Source organism: Gobio gobio (genome assembly GCF_949357685.1).
Source record: "Gobio gobio genome assembly, chromosome: 10".
Classification (NCBI taxonomy): domain Eukaryota; kingdom Metazoa; phylum Chordata; class Actinopteri; order Cypriniformes; family Gobionidae; genus Gobio; species Gobio gobio.
This window is the reverse complement of record NC_137116.1, coordinates 53,944,291-53,964,209: the sequence shown is the minus strand read 5'-3', so window position 1 is coordinate 53,964,209 and position 19,919 is coordinate 53,944,291. Positions and strand designations below refer to the sequence as shown.

The window sequence follows — 19,919 nt, the reverse complement described above, 5'->3', positions numbered from 1 at the left end:
TAATGAGCGTCTGAATTGACCAATCAGAATTAACCAGTAAATCAGAATAGATTGCGCTCACTAAAATAAATGTTTTTCAGCTCATTTAAACCGATTAATTGAGCAGATTTTTGTATCTCGTACAAATGGCTCCAGAGAAAGGAGTAGAATTTAGTAAAAAATATATGTAAAATGTGACAAAAAGCTGAATTTTGTTCATCCATTCTGTACACTCAAGTCCTAAGCAAAATCCCCCGTTAATAGACACATTTAAGGGCAAAAACGGTACATTTTCAATAATAAAACAAAACTTCACTTACTGTACTGAATGGGTAATACTGATGTTAAAATCCCAAAGCCACTTCTCTTCTTTTTCCTGATACAAATCATCTTTAATTTCTTGGTCGTCATCTATATTTCTCGTACATAACATTTCTCAAAAGACAAGACCATAACACACAATAAACACATTGACAAAAAACGCTGAGGTAAATTAAAAGCAGGCAAAAAACAAAACTAATGAACACAAAGACAGAATTCCATTACTTTTATATGTCAAGACACAAAAGCAATCAATAGATGACAACATGTAAAAACATTTTGTTACAGATAATTATATAAAAAAGGCAAAGAGATTTTCGTTTGACGTCTTGCTACGTGAAATAACTAATTTACAACGGAGTTCAAACTCTGGCTAAGCCAACAATTAATCTTTTTCCAACCTCTAGAAACAGGAACTGTTTCTAACTTTCATTCCAAAAAAGAAACAAAAAGAAGACATACTCATCAAAATCTCTCAATTCCCATCTATTTAGCATTTACACAGGCCTAAATATTATCTCCGAAAGTCCAAAGAGTCATCTCGAGAGGAATCCCAATTCATATCCAACTCTCAAAACCAAGCATATAAAAGAAATGTGAGGTTCAGAAAAGCAAATGTACAGGAAATGTCGACTAGTGACAGGAGAGAATCCTATAAATGCTAAAGAATAAAATGTTGAGAGGGGGGAAAAAAAGGGGTGGTAGAAGCATCAAAGTAGTCAAAAGTGGGTCATTGTCCAGAACAAATACATATATTTTACACTACAATTCCCAAAATAAAGTCCAATCATTCGTGAACGCGCGATGTGAAACACTGTCAGATCCATAAGGATGGAGGACTGCAGGAAAGAGCAGTAAACGTGTTGAGGATGTGAGGTTTAAAACTGCCCACAAAAAATAAAATACAAAAATAAACCACACACAAAGAACTCCTGTATCAATCGTTTACTATTTTGGGGGATTTTTCTCACTCTCTCTCTCTTTATACAAGATCTAGTTGACGCAATGCAAAAGTATTATGCTTTTCATCTACATAGATTGAAGTCCTTTTAGTCTTCAGCGTTGCGGTCCTCAAATGTATGAACACACAGTGATGCGAAACAGAGCTACTGAACTTGAAGTGAATGAATAATTACAGATGAACCGAGTCTTTTCCCTCACGAGCATCCCCAAGTGCTGTTGGTTTTCACGTTGTCGTCCGCACTCCCTCCTCAGCACACGTTTGAAATACACAGACTTGCCCAAATAATGAACACATCAACAAACTGACAAGAGCACAGTTTTTCTATTGCTTGTATTGAAATAAGCTTAAAAATAAATGAATACCAAGGGAGGAAAACAAAGCTTGGATATCTGATAATACAGTTATAACGAGAGACGCTGCCATTGGATTCTCTTTACACAAAATTGTCAGGAAAAGCAAATGTATGTGCTTTTGAGGAGGAACATGTACGTTTGTTTTTTTTAAAAATACAGTTGGAAATAAGGCGTCCATGGCACCAAAATGTCCAGCGATGGGAGCAGATTTCTCAAAAATGGAAACGATTTTCCTTTTTTTGGCTGCAGTCTCCTTCCGTTTCGTTGCAGAGGATGGAATGGTAGTGGAAGCAGGAAGGGTCATTCAGCAGGTAGAGGAGTTCAGTCATGGTTCAGCTCATAAAGAGGGCGGAGTCTCTCACTGGTCAGATCTGGCCTTCTTAGGACCGGCGCCTTTCCTGCAAAGGGCAAAGAAGCATTCAGTTTCAATGCAATGCCTCAGGTTTGGTATATGACACTCATACACTGTTCAAGGTATAATGGCAACAAACTCACATATCAGGTGATGAGACCGGCCTCTTTGCTGCAGGTTTGGCCGCAGAGCCATCTTTACTGGTTTCTGCAAAATCAAAATTATTTAAACATCCATTACACAGCTTAAAGATGCATTTAAAGGCATTTTCACACCTGTAGATCATTTGCTTTGTTCAGGGTTTCTGCAGGTTTCATCAAGTCAAATTTAAGACTTTTTAAGACCATTATGAATTCAATTTAAGACCTATATCACGCAATAAAAAAGGAAAATGCAGAATCACAAAATTACTTGCAAAGCAAAATAATGAATTTATTAGTATTAGTAAACTTGCTCTTCCTCATTGCTCAATCCCACCAGGATTGAAAAAACATTTTTCACAAAAAATAATATACATAAATATATATATATTTTTTTTTATTCTCTTTTTTTTTTTTTTTACTGATTTTGTGGTGGTCATTTCCAGAAATGTGTATGTTTTTTTTTCATAATTAGGATGCAACATTTACAATATTATTATATTAGATGCAAAATAGTCACACATGACAATAAAAGTTCCAGTGGTGTGCTGCTATCTAGCTTTAATAACACGATCGCTTTAAGTGGGAAATATGACCAAAATCTTACAAGTAAACCACATCAATAAGCAATTGCTTAATATACGTAAAGAGTTCTCAAAGTAATCAAGTAAAAGGTGTGTATTTAATCGTATTTGTGTGTAATGTGTGTATTTAATCGTTCTGGGGCAATAAGCCTAGAAACAGAAAACATTAGCGCAAGCACAGAATCCACAGTCAGTCCGACATCGGTCAGTAACGAACTCAGTTCGTGGTTTATTAACTCTTTTTTTTTAGTGCTATCAGGCATATCATACTTTTATTTGGTCGTTATGCGAGATAGCAGGTGAGAAAGATTCGTCTTTGCTTTCCCGATTGCGGAACTATAAGAACTGAAGCTGAAGAATAAAATCTGTTTGATGCGTCTGTGGTACAATCCGAAAGAGACTCGCGGCAATAACACGGAAGCTGATTGGCTGTAATATAAGATGCATGGTGGTCTCATTTGTAGTTGTAATATAGCAAACTATAGTTGGACTAGCGAAACAAAGAACGACAACACCCCAGCCGGAATAAACACACACACACACACATTTAAGCGCTGTGGGAGCATTTCAATGGGCATTAGAGGTAGTGTTACATGGACGTAGGAAAATTTAAATGATTTAAGACCTAACTCAATACTTCAGCGAATTTAATCAAACTCTTTTAAATCAACTCTTTCACTGAATATATGACCCATATTAGCCGTTATATTCATCATATTCTACTGAACCTGTGACTGATGTCTGGATTATTAATGTGTGTTTAAATAAATCTGTAATGAAAATGACACACACTGTGTATAAATGATTATATTCCAACAACGAATTGGAGAAAAAACTATTTTATTATTAGATTTAGAAGTTAATGCAAAAACTGCCTTATGTGAAGTTTACATGTTTGCACACAATGTGTTATCTGAGTGTTGATTATTATATCTAAACATAAACAGCAGCTGAATTTAGGCTCATAGTTTGGGCTCTGTCCTTTAATATTATAGTAATGTGTGAGTAACGGCTCCTATAGTTTACAGCTTTATCTTTGACAAACTTGAGTTCTAATTTAATTCATTTAAGGACAGACAATTTTTTCAGTAAACCACTGTTTAATAAAAATAAATAAAAAGCAATTTTATACGTTTTCTCTCCCCTGCTGTACCGAACCGTCAGTTTTGTGTACCATTAAAACCCTTTATATATATATATCGTGACACAGCCTGGTTTGTTGGTGCGTTGGGTCGGATTTCTTTCTATTTGTTTGCAATCGTTCAGGCAATCTTGGACCTATTATTTTGGTGTGGATCCGAGCACGATTGCAGTGTTCACATATGCCGAACTAAGGGGAAAAACGCACCATGATCCGAAACAAAAGCCCCAAAAGAGCCAGGTGTGAAGATGCCCTAATAGACGCGTTATACATTTCCAGGGTTCTCAGAAGTCATTGTCATAGTTGGGTAAACGTCTATTGTGGTGAACTGAAACAACACATTTGTGTTCACATTCGCAAAAAAAATCCACAACAGTTTCTGATTCCAAAAGAGGAAAATCAAGAGGTTGAAACGCTCATGCTGTAGCATTATTATTATCAACTAGTTTTAGTTAATTAAATGCCAATGTAATACAACAAAGCATAGCGTTATAAATGTGCATTACATTTTCTAAAAATGTAAATATAGAGACTTAACGATGTTAACTGTGAAAAGGGTCAACAAAACATTTCCTCACCTTGTAGCCACCTGACTTGGGTGGCGGGGCCGTAGCCCTTCTCATTGCGGGCGGCGATGCGGAAGATTATGGCAGGTTTGGTGGTGTAATCGATGTGTGCGTTGGAGAGACTAGACGACTGCACGAGGCAGGACGGGTTGGGTCCACAGTACACCCGCATAAAGGCAAGCTGAGCCGGAGTGGATGCTTTCGCCTCGACCGTCTGCGAGCTCTGGATGGCCAGATACACTGAATACTCAATGATCTTCCCTGAGGTCACTGATGGAGGCTCCCAGGTCAGGTGAGCACCATCGGGGCTCTGAAGAGAGAAGAAAAGATATTTCAGTCACCCAGACAAAATGTTAATTAAATGCAAACTCCTTATAAATCCTATAAGAAGGTACATAGGAATAAATAGAAGCTAGTCGACTTGCGTAACTCTGACCGCCGGAAGCTAGTTATTTAACCCTCTGGGGTTCTTCATTTATGGGTCACATTCAGGACCTTCGGGTCAAAAATGACCCCCATAGGAAATGAATGGGAAATTAGTTTTTTTGTGCATAAAATCTACAAATCAGCCAGGATGCAGAAAAAAAGGACACAACAGTGAAGGGGTGAATCTCTAAAACATCAAGAGTGCAAAACAAAAAAACTCACACACACACGCACACACAAATTAACGCGTGCCATTCCAAAAGCTAATTGTGTTTTTGTGTGTGTGTGAGTTTTTTTTGTCTGTTTTGCACTCTTGATGTTTTACAGATTCACTCCTTCACTGTTGAGTCCTTTTTTTCTGCATCCTGGCTGATTTGTAGATTAGACTAATGTAGACTCATTTCCCATTAATTTCCTATGGGGGTCATTTTTGACCCGAAGGTCCTGAGTGTGACTATTTTTTTTAACGAAGACTTACGAATCCTGTCCCCAATTAATTTGGGTGTTCATATACCAAGTACCAATAAAGTCCGCAAGTTTCGGACCATTACTATTAAGCTACGATTTTTAACATTATTTATTATAAAAAATTCGGGTCAGAAATGACAGAAGAGCCCCAGAGGGTTAAGTCTATAAAGTTTTAAATATGGATATTTTTCTCACACAAACGCACCACTTCGCTTCAGAAGGCCTTTATTAACCCCCAGAGCCGTGTGGAGCAGTTATATGATGGATAGATGCACTTTTATGGACACAAACTCTGATTGTGTTTGTCTGAAGAAGAATGTTATACACACCTAGGATGACTTGAGGGAGAGGAAATCATGAGCTAATTAAAATTTGTATCCCTTTAATACAATGTTTCGGTCATGAAGCCATCACGAGGCACTGTTTTTGCTATTTTTAACAAACCCACATGTCGATCAAACACAAGTTATTTGCAGTGACCAACCTTGCTGATTTTGATGGCACACGGTGCTCCAGGGAAGCCAGGTAAGCAGGTCTTAAACGCAGAGACCTCAGAGAATGTTCCGCGGCCGCACGCGTTGATGCCGGCCACGCGAAACTTGTACGCAGTGCCTGGAGACAAATCGATCTTCTTCATTCGGCTGTAGTCTGGGATTGTGCCAGAATCATCCTGCAACGTCAAGAACATTAGTCTGGTATGGATTTTTAAAAGGCCAATGTCGGTATCTTGGTGAGCAAGGTGACCGATATACACAACATCACACTATTTAATAAAAAAAAAAAAGTCAATAACACATGCATAATTAATTTTGCATTTTATATGTATTTAGTTCAAGACACTGGGATATGCTCCAGCATCCCTGCGACCCTACAGAAGATTTGGGGGATAGATTTTTATATTTACAAGTTTATATAATACTTACAAAATAAGAAATAAACTATTTGAAAATGTTATGCTAAAGTTATACTTTAGAAAGAAACTTTGTTTTGTTTTTGTCTGGTTTCACTTCTCTATTCTATTTTATTCTTGTTTTTATCTTTTTTATCTTATTTACAGTTCTGCTATGTTTAAATGTGCTATATAAATAAAAATGTACTTCTGTAATCAATCCTATTATAGTATTTTTCAAAAATAAAGCTGTAAATCAACTCAGTCATCTTTAACATTTGAGCACGCTGGGAATAATGTTCTCAAATAAAGACCAAACAACACTAATTTTACATACAGTACACAGTAATTATGACGTGTAATGACTTTATTAGATGTTTAAAGACTTTATTAGTAGGGATGCACCAAAATTAAAATTCTTGTCCGAAACCGAAAACGAGGAAACAAAGGCCGAAAACCGAAAGAAATTATGCGAATTATTAGTACCATTGCATTTATGGCTATGACTGTGTACTAACTTTACTAAAATCAAGGCATTGCAATTGCATAAATTCATATTAAAGTTTCAAAGAATAAATCAATTACAAATTATGCCAATATTTATTTAGCACATTGCAACAATGCACAGTATAAAATAAAATTCAAACTAAAATGTTTGACTTGACCACACTCATTTGTACATTAAATAATAATGTACAGGCCTACAGAAAGGTTTTAAAATTAAATGTTCTCTCATAAAAACAAAGTGCATTTAGGTCTAGTGCATTTTAATTTTTTCTCTGTAGGACTACTACAAGAAAGTGCATTCAGAACAAGTGCAACTGCTTAAAAGATACAACTATTTTCTCTGTAGGCCTTTAACATAATAGTGTATCAAAGCAAAGCCATAGCCCATATGTTAACTGTAGAATACGGGTGTAACGGTACACAAAACTGACGGTTCGGTACAGCAGTTTTACAAAATTGTTGAAATATAATCATTTATACACAGTTTACTTAAACATACATGAAATAATCAAGATATCATTAACAGGTTAAGTAGACTATAATGAATATAACGGCTAATATAGCTCATATATTTAGTGAAGAGTTGATTTCTCTAGTGAATAAAATTCTGTGGACACTGAATGACTACCTGAGGTAAATGTGATGCTAAAGTTACATGACATTGTTTGGTTTACAACAGTTTTATTGACGTCTTTTCGCCGTTGAAACACTGATTGAGCGATTACACCACATATGATTCGTGACAGTAAGTTTTAATGTATCCTCAACACACCCTAGATGTTCATTCATGATTATTCTTTAGGAAGAGATGATCGATCGCGCTCACAGATGATCGCGTTCGCGCGTGCGCGCCACCGCTTGAACTGTGATGTGATCACTGATGTCACATTAAAGAGCGTCAAAACGGCATTTATCGTTTGAATTTCGTGATACATGTTGATCGATGTTGGTGTGGGAACTCGGATTGAAGTGTGTTCCGCGCTTAAAACATGCCCACTGTTAAAGATTGCATTCACAGTGAAGTCTGGTCCTCTTCTCATCGAGAACATGAGCTGCTGCACTGAACAGCTCTCGCTGTCAGTTCCCAAACCAACATCGATCAACATGTATCACGAAATTTAAACGATAAATGCCGTTTTGACGCTCTTTAATGTGGCATCACTGATCACATCACAGTTCAAGCGGCAGCGCGCGCGCGCGAACATCTGTGAGCGTGATCGATCATCTCTTCCTTAAGAATAAACATGAATGAACATCTGAAGGTGTGTTGAGGATACTTTATAACTTACTGTCACGTATCATATGTGGTGTAATTGGATAGCTCTCGCTGTCAGAAATACGTCCACACCGCAGACATGTTGCTTCAGACAAGCAAGTGCTGGTCGCGGTTTCTGTTTGCGTCATCACATTTCGGTCATATTGTTTCGGTGATAAAAGTCTTTCGGCCGAAAACCGAAAATGCACTTTTGGGCCATTTTCGGTCGAAAATATCCGGTGGCCGAATATTCGGTGCATCCCTATTTATTAGGGCTGTCACTAAAACGTATTTTGTAATCGGTCAATTATTTTGACGATGAATGGAGTATTAAAATAGACCGAAGCAAACAATAGCATTTAAAATTACTTAAAATGCATAGTATATAATAACAATGAGGCAATAATAACAAAAGCAGGTTGTCATATAGTTTTATAGAACAACACTGTTAAATACAGATCAACTTTGTGCATTACGTATTATAGCAAATGCCTGCAGAGGGCGTCAATGGCCTGGTGTTATCGCACTTTACAGCCGATCAAATCCTTTTTTAATATTGGTCAAATGACATTCAAATCAAATGTTCAATTAATCTTTAATATTTGTAACTTCTTGAATGAAAATATGTGGACATCAACTCAAGAGCAAGGGTTTAAACTGGTTTTGAATTGCAATTGAGGATTTAACTCGATTTTAAAATCGAGGAATTGTGACAGCCCCAGACTTTATTTAAATCCAATTAATTAATGTTGTCGTTATGTGTAATAAATATTATAGAATTTGTATTTCTATTATTGGACATTCACAGAACTGTTAAACAGAGAGTAAAAGTCTCAGCACAGTCAAAATAAAGGTCCAGTTTCTGACTTGTCTGCTAAACAGAAAAACATAATGACAATCAGGTATAGTGGATTTCAACCAAGTAAAGTTTGCGCTAAATGACATTGTCCTAAGACACAACATTAACAGCACCTTGATGATTACTTACATCAGTAACTGCTGAATCGTCACCTGGCACGTAATAGTGAGTGACCACCATGTTTGTGACCTTAACGACTCCAACGTCAAACCACTGATTCTCTTTCTTCACTGGTGGCTTCACGACTGCTGGAGGCGCTTCTTGCTTCTACAATAAAAACAGCTGGTTGAACAATAGTCTGAAATAGATATTGGTGCAGTAATCAAACACCAATGGTGAACTCACCCCAGCTGCTGATTCAATCCCATTGGCCACCTCGGCTAAAGCAGTGGCTGCTTGCATCTTGGCAGGGCTGGCGACCATAATCGGCTGAGATGGTGCAAAAGTACTTGATGGGGCTAGAGCTGTAACAAAAGAGGGATTTTTTTTTTTTAGCATGCACCAAAAACCATTTGGATCATAAAGCATCTAAAAGGGTTACTTCAGTGATTTAGCATTAAGCTTTGTATTTAAACTGGGTCATTTATGTAGTAGAAATGTGAAATTATTTTCGAATTTGGCACCTTCTAGACTAAGAAAAGACAGAAAATGTATTTTTGTCTCATGTGGATGAAAGACAACAACTCCCAGAATGCACTTCCACTCCCTACACCGTTTGATCTTCATAATAATACAATAATTTCGTTCAGTTAGAGAATAAACACTACAATTAAAAACTGAACGCGTCTTTTCTATAAAGTATGAGTGAGCCGAATAAAAGTCACGGGACAAGCACGAGCCTCAGGCCAAAAAAATCCTCCGATGACGCAAAATGACGATATTTGCGTCATCGGAGGATTTTTTCCAGATATAAAATGCATAATTCTCTCATTTCAGGGGGATATGAGGGGGGAAAGTATAGGGTTGGGTACCGTTCACATTTTAACCGGTATCGGTACCAGTACCCAACGGTACCTTTTTTCGGTACTTTTAGGATGTTTACATAAATAACTGTAAAGAACCTGTAAGTAATTATAAAAGTGTTATTGGCATTATGCCAGAGCTGCCCTGGTCTGTCTGCCATTGTCTGTGATGTTTGATTACTGTAATATTTACTAGTAAATCGTAGGCTACTAGGTACTTAAATTAATTCATAAAAACAACCATATTATTATTTTTTCTTTTTAATTTCATTTCTATGAAAAGATTTCCCACAAATGATATGTTATGTATTTTCTGGTAATCAAATGAAGACATAAAACATTCATTTAATTTATCTTTTAATTTAATTAAGCTTTTTTTTGTCAAACAAAGTGCTGCACAACTGAGCTTTATGTGGTTGAAATTAAAACATGAAGAAAAATTGTATTTATTTTTTTAAGGTTTAAAAAAAAAGAAAAAAGTTTTGATCATTTATTATTATTACATTAGTTTAAGTATTATTATTACATTGAGACGTATCTAAATTCTCCTTTACAACAGTAATTTATTTGTCAAGTTAGCCAAACTTTTATTTTGACGGGTTGCTGTTCATTTGAGTTTGTGTGTGTTGATGATATGACGGTAGTTTTTCTCAAATGAAACGGTAAAATGCTCATGAAGTGACTCAGTGGCTCTGGAGATGATGTGTGTGTGTTCATGTCCTCATATGAGAGGCAGAGATGGAAACATGCGACCGTCACGCGCGATTATGAGTGAGTGTGTGTGTGAGGTAAACCTATAGACTTAGACTGTAAAGCGCATCTATGGCATTCATTTGCTCATCTATGGCATTCATTTGCTCATCTATGGCATTCATTTGCACAGAGACACGCATAAATCGTATTTAAATGGTCTTTTCGCGGTTTAATATTTACAGACACTAGTCTATATCACAATATGTGTTCTCAGTTACCGAAATTGGGTACCGATTGATTTAATGTGAATCGGTACTCTGTAGTACCGACGTAATTCAGTCAGTGCCCTTAAAAGTACCGAGTTCGGTACCCAACCCTTGGAAAGTACCATAATTCAAATATACTACGGGGTTTTTACAAGTGTTAGACCGATATATCGGGCCGATATTTGCGATTTTTACGAGTATCGGCCGATACAAGGCTGCTGCGTTCGCCGATATTTTTTCCCCTACATTATTTACAGACAGGCGTCCACAGGGCAGCTCTCACCGTCTTCAAACTCTCTCGCTCTCCCTCGCGCATATTAATCAAAATCAATTGAGAATTGACACGATGGTAAAAGGTGGAAAGACTGAAGTTTCACGTGGAGCATTGGGAGATTTTTTCCTGAATTACGGCTGGTGTTGCTCTACAAGAGATTAAGTTCAGTGCACCTACACTCTAAAAAATGCTGGGTTAAAAATAACCCAAGTTGGGTTGAAAATGGACTAACCCAGCAATTGGGTTGTTTTAACCAGCGATTGGGTTGTTTTAACCCAGCAATTGGGTTGTTTTAAGCAAACATTTAACCCAACCGCTGGGTCAAAACAACCCAATTGCTGGGTTAGTCCATATTCAACCCAACTTGGGTTATTTTTAACCCAGCATTTTTTAGAGTGTAACCATTGAATGACTAGGTTGTAAATAGTTTTAAAATGAAGTATAGTACAGTCAGTGTGCACTTTATTATGCTGCTTGCTTGTTGATACTGTGTGCAATAGTGTAATTATTTTATTTATGCTTAAATATTTATTTTCAGAATTTTTCACCACTGAAATTTTTTTTTCTTGTTCTACCTCACCTGTTTTTATTATTTGTTAAAAAAATTTTTTTTACTTCAATAAATGTTCCTTTTTTAAATTGTAAATTTTAAATTGTTATCATGATCATTGTGAATTTTTTTAATGTAAATTGAGGGAGCAAAAGCAGTATCGGCAGCCCGTATCGCTCATCGGCTAAGGCTGATGAAAAAAAAAAATCGGTATCGGCCGATCCCTAGTTTCTACTGATAAAAAGCCTAATGCTAAATCACTGAAGTTACCCTTTAAATGCATCTCTCCGAACCAAATTATTAGGAAAACAATAACTTTTTTGTTTGAGCAATTAAAAAGATCTCTTACTTTCTGCAGAAGCACGTGGAAGGAGACAGGCCACAGCTCTCGTAACAGCGGTGGCCATCTCATGCCCATTGCTCTCAGACGCTGGGTCGTTGAGGCTGTCTGCGGGAGCCAAGCCTTCGGTGGGCAGAGCCGCTGCGGCCGCTTCAGCGCTCATCTGCTGGGCTGCGGCCGCCTGGGCCTCCTGGAGCTGCTGCTGCTGATGAACCAGAGCCGCCAGCTCCTGCTGGGTCAGAACTATAGGGATCGTGGTGGATTGATGACCTGCGTCTCCCTCACCTGGAACAGAAATCAAGCTGAGAATTCAAAGTCTGTATCCGTCATAACTAGTCAAAATTAAAGGGTTAGTTCACCCAAAAATGAAAATTCTGTCATTAATTACTTACCCTCATGTCGTTGGACACCCGTCAGACCTCCGTTCATCTTCAGAACACAAATGAAGATATTTTAGTTGAAATCTGATGCCTCTGAAAGGCCTCCATTGGCACGGTTCACTCTCAAGACCCTTAAAAGGCACTAAAGACGTCGTTACAAAGTCCATCTCACTACAGTGGTTCTACAATAACTTTATGGAGTGACGAGAATAGTTTTTGTGCGCAAAAAAACCCTAAATAACGACTTATATAGTGATGACGATTTCAAAACACGGCATCATGAAGCTTCGAAGCGTTATAATTCAGTGAGCCGATTCATGATTCGGAATCGCGTGTCAAACTGCTGAAATTTGCCGATTCAAACCACTGAATCGACTCACTGATTCATAACGCTTCGAAGCTTCATGATGCCTTGTTTTGAAATCGTAATCACTATATAAGTCGTTATTTAGGGTTTTTTTGCGCACAAAAACTATTATCGCTGATTCATAAAGTTATTGTAGAACCACTGTAGTGAGATGGACTTTGTATCGACGTCTTTAGTGGCTTTTAAGGGTCTTGAGAGTGTAAAGTGCATTGAGCCAATGGAGGCCTTTCAGAGCATCAGATTTACACTAAAATATCTTCATTTGTGTCTGAAGATGAACGAGGTCTGACGGGTGTCGAACGACATGAGGGTAAGTCATTAATGACAGAATTTTCATTTTTGGGTGAACTAACCCTTTAATTATATAGCGCTTATATCAATGCAGATTGTTTCAAAGCAGCTTCACAGTGTTAAACAGGAAAATAATGCAACAATTTTATTCAGCCGTATAGTCGTTCTGGAGAAAACGGTGATGTCATCAGTTCATTTCAATTATCATACAGTGACAATGTGGGCTTTAGATCAGTAATTTAGTTTATATGGTTAATTTAGTTTAATAATTAGATTTATTTGGATATTTAGTTGAAAAATTTAGAACAATTTAGTGTCCCCAAATGAGCACGCCAAGCCAGAGGCAACAGTGGCAAGGAACCAAAACCCCATCAGGAGACCTAATGGAGAAAAACTAGGGTTGGGAATCGTGAGAAATTGTCTGGTTCCGGTTCTGCCTAATGATTCCGGTTCCGTTAAAATTATTAAACAAATCGCGGTAAAGGAAAAAGGCACAATACGCAACTCAAACAATCCTTTTTGTGTTTATTACTTGCTCTCAAATTAATTTACAGGTTGGCAATGTCAAAAAATGTCCTGTATTGAACATAGATTACAGTATTAATTAAGCCATTCTTGCAAAAAAAAAATTTTTATGGACATTAAAATTAAATATGTTCAAATGAACATATTTTCTTATTACATTTTCTCTCTCTGTCTCTGAATAAAATCAAGTTATAAATTATATTTATTAGTTGTATTTATTTATTAATTAGTTGTATATTAATTTGATAGTAATTCAGTTATTCAGCGAACTTGTAAATAATAAATGATAATTCAGCATTATCTATCTATCCATCTATCCATCTATCCATCTATCTATCTATCTATCTATCTATCTATCTATCTATCTATCTATCTATCTATCTATCTATCTATCTATCATCCATCCATCCATCCATCCATCCATCCATCCATCCATCCATCCATCCATCCATCCATCCATCCATCCATCCATCCATCCATCCATCCATCCATCCATCCATCCATCCATCCATCCATCCATCCATCCATCCATCCATCCATCCATCCATCCATCCATCCATCCATCCATCCATCCATCCATCCATCCATCCATCCATCCATCCATCCATCCATCCATCCATCCATCCATCCATCCATCCATCCATCCATCCATCCATCCGGGGCTGTGCAAGGTGCAGCAGTCTTCCTTAAACAGTTGAAAACATTGCATGTTTTGAGGTTGATTCCGTGCTTTAGCAAATGTTTTGTCAAATTGCTAGTGCAGCCTCCTTTGCATGTTATTAACTACACCATGCGAAAATATCTGACGCAAAACCGTGAATGTGTAGCGCGAGGGCTCTCAGTGCTGAACTGCGTTAATTGGTTGCACTCCTGGAAGCTGGAACGTAATTAATATTCATGATGAGGTGAGCTGTCGCTCGCTATACGGACTACCGGCACATCCCGGAACATAACTTTAATTTCGTCAACGCCCTTTTTTGGGGGAAAATAAACTAGACTTCCCATAGACAAAATACAAAATAGCGGCACAAAACCACGTCCATACACAGCCGGCAGGCGTGAATAACTTAAGAAATCACTCAGATGAAACATGTCAAGTAATTATATGTCCAGCCGTCCTGCCAAAGAGCGTGAAAGATACATCCACATTTTAAAAACATGTCCCTTCATTCTCCCAGCGTCACATTGGTGTAACAAGTGAATGATTTTACTTTGTTTTTGCTAGTAAACATCTTTAAATCTATATATTATGTCTTTATATTTAGAGTAATGAGTGCACTTTTCTGTCCAGCCATACAACTAGCCTGACTTAGCTTCCGATAGCCTCATCTGTACTTCATAATTCAAAAACGAAGTTAAATCATTCACTGGTTTACCTGGTGACTTGATGAGGTGCGAGTAAATGTCCTCTGGCCACTGGGTGGAGTTGTTACACCAATTTGACGCTGGGAGAATGAAGGGATATGTTTTTTTAATTGACCAAATGAAGTGTGTGAATGTATCTTTCACACTCTATGGCAGGACGGCTGGACATATAATTACTTGACATGTTTAATCTGAGTGATTTCTTAAGTTATTCAAGCCTGCCGGCTGTGTACTGACGTTGTTTTGTGCCGCCATTTTGTATTGAAGTCTATGGGAAGTCTAGTTTATTTTCCCCTAAAAGTGGGCGTGAATCTGTTCAGAGACAGTCTATGACGTTGCGCCGGTTGTGCGTATTAAAGGATACGCTCCCAGTGCTCGCACACACATTGCACCAGAAACGTTTTCGGAGCCGAAACTTAGGAATTTCGCAAACGTTAAGCGTCTGGCAGTGCGTCGCACACTTACTGAGCACAGCCTGCTGGGCCGCCTGTAGGACCGCCTGGATGGCGAGGGCCTGAGCTTCTTCTGTAGCCGCCGCCTGAGCTGCCGCCTCAGCCGCTGCGGTCACTGCCAGCTCCTCCGGGGTCAGGCCAGTCACCATGAGGGTCGTTTGCTGTCCTTCTGCAGACATCAGCTCCTGGGGCAGAGCAAGAGCTTCTGAGTCTTGAGCAGCGAGACTCATCGCTTCTGCAGCCTCCACACCGGCCTCCATCTGCTGTACGGAGAGAACTGATTATTATTTGCACATTTGTTTAGGGTTAGTGAGATTTTATTCAATGAGGACGTATTAAATTAATCAAAAGTGACAGTAAAGACATTTTTAATGTCACAAAAGATTTCGATTTCAAATAAATGCTGCTTTGATTTCCATTCGCCAAACAATCACGTTTCGACGAAAAATATTATCGAGCACAAAAACAGTAAAAACATGGCATCAAATTATAATGATTTCTGAAGGATCATGTGATACTGATGACTGGAGTAATGATGCTGAATCACAGAAATAACTTGCATTTGAAAATATATTAAAATAGAAAAGAGTTATTTTAAATTACAATATTTCACAACAGTACTGCATTTTGATCAAATAAATGTTGCCTTGGTTAGCTACTTTCAGAAATATAAAAAAAATCGTACCAACTCCAAACTTTTGAACAATAGTGTATATACCGATATATAATGTATATATAGCTATATAATGAAAAAGAAGGGTTTTAGACCAAAAAATTCACATAAACAAAGTTTGCAATGCAAAAGCTCCTATTTAAAAAGTCTATTGAATTTAAAGGCTTCTGGTTTCGGACCTACGCCTTATCCTCTACGCCGCAAGTTACGCGTTGGTTTTCATTTATACTTCTGCGTTGTTGTCCGCATCAATGTGCAATTACACATGCAGACCGCTAGGAGGCAGTGTCCACCGGCATGATGGTGTAACCCACTGTATCAAGGCAAAAGCTGAAGAAGAAGCAGCTTGTTGTGTACATTGTCGGAATAGCAGCAGCGACCGTTCTTGCAGCTTGAGTTGTTGTATCTAATACAAATTAAGCATCTCTAGTTGATTAGTAGAGTTAAATAAGAGGTGATCTGGCGCTGGAATGCATTTTTTAAATCATGCAGAGTGCCCTTGGCTAGGGTTGGGTATCGTTTGGGGTTTTTTCGATACCGGTGCCAAACCGATACTAAAAAAAAAAAAAAAAAAAAAAAAAAAAAAGAGCCACAAAACGAGGTGGATGAGATTAAAGAATGGCTTTTTATAGATTTTTTTTTAATTATTTAAATTGAACAATTTATTACAAGTTTAAAGTATACTTAAAAAAAAAAAAAAAAATATATATATATATATATATATATATATATATATATATATATAAAAAAATACAAAACATAATTTACTTAACAAATTCACAGTAAAACTAAAACCATCTGACCCAACTACACAGGCCTAATTTAACTCTAAATCACAGTTACAGTAATAACAGCAGTCGTCTGTATTCTTGGTATGCTACAAATCAGCTTCAAGCTTCTGCTTTATTTTGAAATATGATCATATTCTCTGGCTAAATATTTTAGAACACATCGCCTTGTTTCCATGGCGACACGTCATGCTTCTCACATGACACACAGCTGCCACAATAGCGCTGTATGACAGCTCTGCTGTATCGGGTTTATTTATTTATTTATTTTTTATAATAAGTAGTGAGTGAAGGTGTGTTAGTTGATCTATACTGCGCGATGGGCGGCGCCATGTTAATTTGCGCCTCAGAGAATCGGATCTGTCGGATTTACATCACGTAAATTAATTCACGTCTTATGAAATACATGAAAGTAAGTGACCGCTGAACTGGGAGAAGAATAGAGTAAACTATATAATGTGTATCTGATATGAATAAAACACGTAGTCAAATTGTAACTGTCTGAAAGGAGTGATATTGCTGCTTTCATAGACATCAGTGTGTATTTTTTGCTAGTACTTATGAGCATTTAATGTCTGAAACCTAAAATAAACATGATGTGGTTGAAAACACTGAATAGTTGTGATATGTGCCAAGCGCTGAGCGTGTCTGTCTCTGGCTCGGCGCCGGCCAAAGCGCAAAAGCACGTTTGAATTTAAGTGGCACCGAAATCTGCGTTCAGATTCGGTCAGGTACATACTGGTTATATAGGTATGGCACTGGGTTTCGGTAACCTAACCCTACTCTTGGCCACAAACAAGCGCTTCAATCGATTGCTGTTGTGGAGACTTAATTCACGAAATGCACCCTAATGTGTCCCTGTTTTTGATATACACTCACTGATTAACATCTTTGATTTTAATGAGAAAATAAATAAACTATACAATGGTGGATTAGAACCCAAAACCTCTGGCACGCTTAACAAAAATTCTTCCACTAGAACAGTGGTTCTCAAAGTGTGGTACGAGTACTACTAGTGGTACTCAGGCTGCCTCTAATGGTACGTAGAGGAATCACTAAATAAATTAAAGGGTTAGTTCATCTTCGGAACAGAAATTAAGATATTTGAGTGTAAATCTGATGGCTCTGAAAGTCCTCCATTGGCTCAATGGCACCGTTCACTCTCAAGACCCTTAAAAGGTACTAAAGACGTCGACATGAGGGTAAGTAATTAATGACAGAATTTTCATTTTTGGGTGAACTAACCCTTTAATGTTAAAACACAATAAACATTTTTTTTTACATTTAAGTACAGTACAGTTTTAATTTAACTTTTAGGTACAACACATTTTAATTGAATCATTTTATTATTTTATTTACCTGTACGTAAGCAAAGAGCATTGTTAATGTACAAACTGTGTATTTACAATGTTAAAGTGGTTGACAACAATAAATATTCTTATTAGGAATAAACTGCCTCGTTTTTGAACTGTGCAGAGATGTAGTTGAATAGCTACTGAATTTAATTGTTGGTCATTATATTGGTACTTGGTATAAAAATTTTGAGAACCACTGCACTAGACCATCAAGAGCTCACACGCTCACAGCGGATCTATGTATTTATTCACTAACATGAATCTCTGGACTACAAAATATTGTGTTATATAGCAGATGTAAGGATGAAACTCATCTCATTTCTGGACGCACACACTCCTATCGCAGAATTTTTTTAATTTATTGACCTCAGGGAGGGGTTCTGGCAGAGCTAAATAACGCAAAAAAAAACTAAATAACGACTTACATAGTGATGACGATTTCAAAACACAGCATCATGAAGCTTCGAAGCGTTATAATTCAGCGAGCCGATTCATGATTCGGATCGCGTGTCAAATCGCCAAACTGCTGAATCGACTCACTGATTCATAACGCTTCGAAGCTTCATGAGGCCGTGTTTTGAAATCGTCATCACTATGCAAGTCGTTATTTAGGGTTTTTTTGCACACAAAAACCATTATCGCCGATTCATAAAGTTATTGTAGAACCACTGTAGTGAGATGGACTTTGTAACGACGTCTTTAGTGGCTTTTAAGGGTCTTGAGAGTGAACCGTGCCATTGAGCCAATGGAGGCCTTTCAGAGCCATCAGATTTACACTAAAATATCTTCATTTGTGTTCCGAAGACGAACGGAGGTCTGACGGGTGTCGAACGACATGAGGGTAAGTAATTAATGACAGAATTTTCATTTTTGGGTGAACTAGCCCTTTAAGGGTTTAAAAAAGTGGGAACTGAATTACACTTGTTTTGGTGAAAGAAACAATGATTATCATTGTAAGCGGAGGGGAAAAGCATTGACAATATAAATTCGCATCATATGTATTTATCTCTAAACCACACAATTACAAAAGTGTCTTCCTTACCTCAGCCTGATCTCCTTGCCCTGGCTGTGCTTCCATGGCAACATGAACCTGTAGCATGGTGCCCTCCTCACCCGCTGCACTTTCATCAATGGCAACGACCCTGATGGCTCTCTCTTCACTCAGCTCTCCCTGACACTCGGTCTGCATGGGCTCTTCTCCCGCTGCTCCGGCCTCTGAGCTGGACTGCTCCATGGCCTCCGCCTCTCCTGGGACATCAGCCACTACCGCAGATCCCGCCATCGACGAAATCTCCTGCATGGCGTAAGAAAACCATCAGAAAGAGCCATTACATAATACATAATAACCATTATTATGTAAACTACTATTTTGTGATATTAATTAGTAAGGCTATCATCAAAAATCTGCAGCTTTTCCTGGCTGTATATATAAAAATAGCTTTTATGCTCTCTTTAATAGATAACCTTGAGAGCAAAATGGAATATAAATGTGCGTCAGGCCCAGGAAATTGCATAAAGAGAGACGATCAGATTAGAGGCGTGTTCATACCGGTACTGATGGTCCTGGGGTGGGCGTGGCCTGTGTTACTGTGGTGATGGCTCTGCTTTGTGTTGTGGGATTGGCTGGTTCTGTAGATGACGTGGGTTCTGCGCTGGTGCCGCTGTCACTCTGTCCGTCACCGCCCTGCTGGGCTAAAGGACAAACACAGATGAGCTTAATTGTTATCATTGAAACTCTGACAATGAAGGACAATAACAATTAATGCTGATAACTGCTTTATAATACGATGACCAATATTATAAATCTAAACATTTTCTTTTAGAAGTGTTCACA

At 37.8% G+C, this 19,919-nt stretch overlaps 1 protein-coding gene across 1 annotated transcript in view; it reads right to left on the bottom strand.

The window, feature by feature from the left end:
- Positions 1 to 511: 511 nt before the first annotated feature.
- Positions 512 to 19,919, bottom strand: part of hcfc1b (host cell factor C1b) — a 60,735-nt gene continuing 41,327 nt past the window's right edge. Inside the window, exons 18-27 of the mRNA XM_079827283.1 lie at positions 19,635 to 19,777; positions 19,128 to 19,379; positions 15,283 to 15,532; positions 11,899 to 12,174; positions 9,150 to 9,268; positions 8,934 to 9,071; positions 5,779 to 5,964; positions 4,413 to 4,710; positions 2,113 to 2,176; positions 512 to 2,015 (exon numbers count right to left, since the gene is read on the bottom strand). Of these exons, the coding sequence (XP_079683409.1) occupies positions 1,976 to 2,015; positions 2,113 to 2,176; positions 4,413 to 4,710; positions 5,779 to 5,964; positions 8,934 to 9,071; positions 9,150 to 9,268; positions 11,899 to 12,174; positions 15,283 to 15,532; positions 19,128 to 19,379; positions 19,635 to 19,777 (1,766 nt within the window). The 3' untranslated portion in view covers positions 512 to 1,975. The remainder of the gene's footprint in view (positions 2,016 to 2,112; positions 2,177 to 4,412; positions 4,711 to 5,778; positions 5,965 to 8,933; positions 9,072 to 9,149; positions 9,269 to 11,898; positions 12,175 to 15,282; positions 15,533 to 19,127; positions 19,380 to 19,634; positions 19,778 to 19,919) is intronic.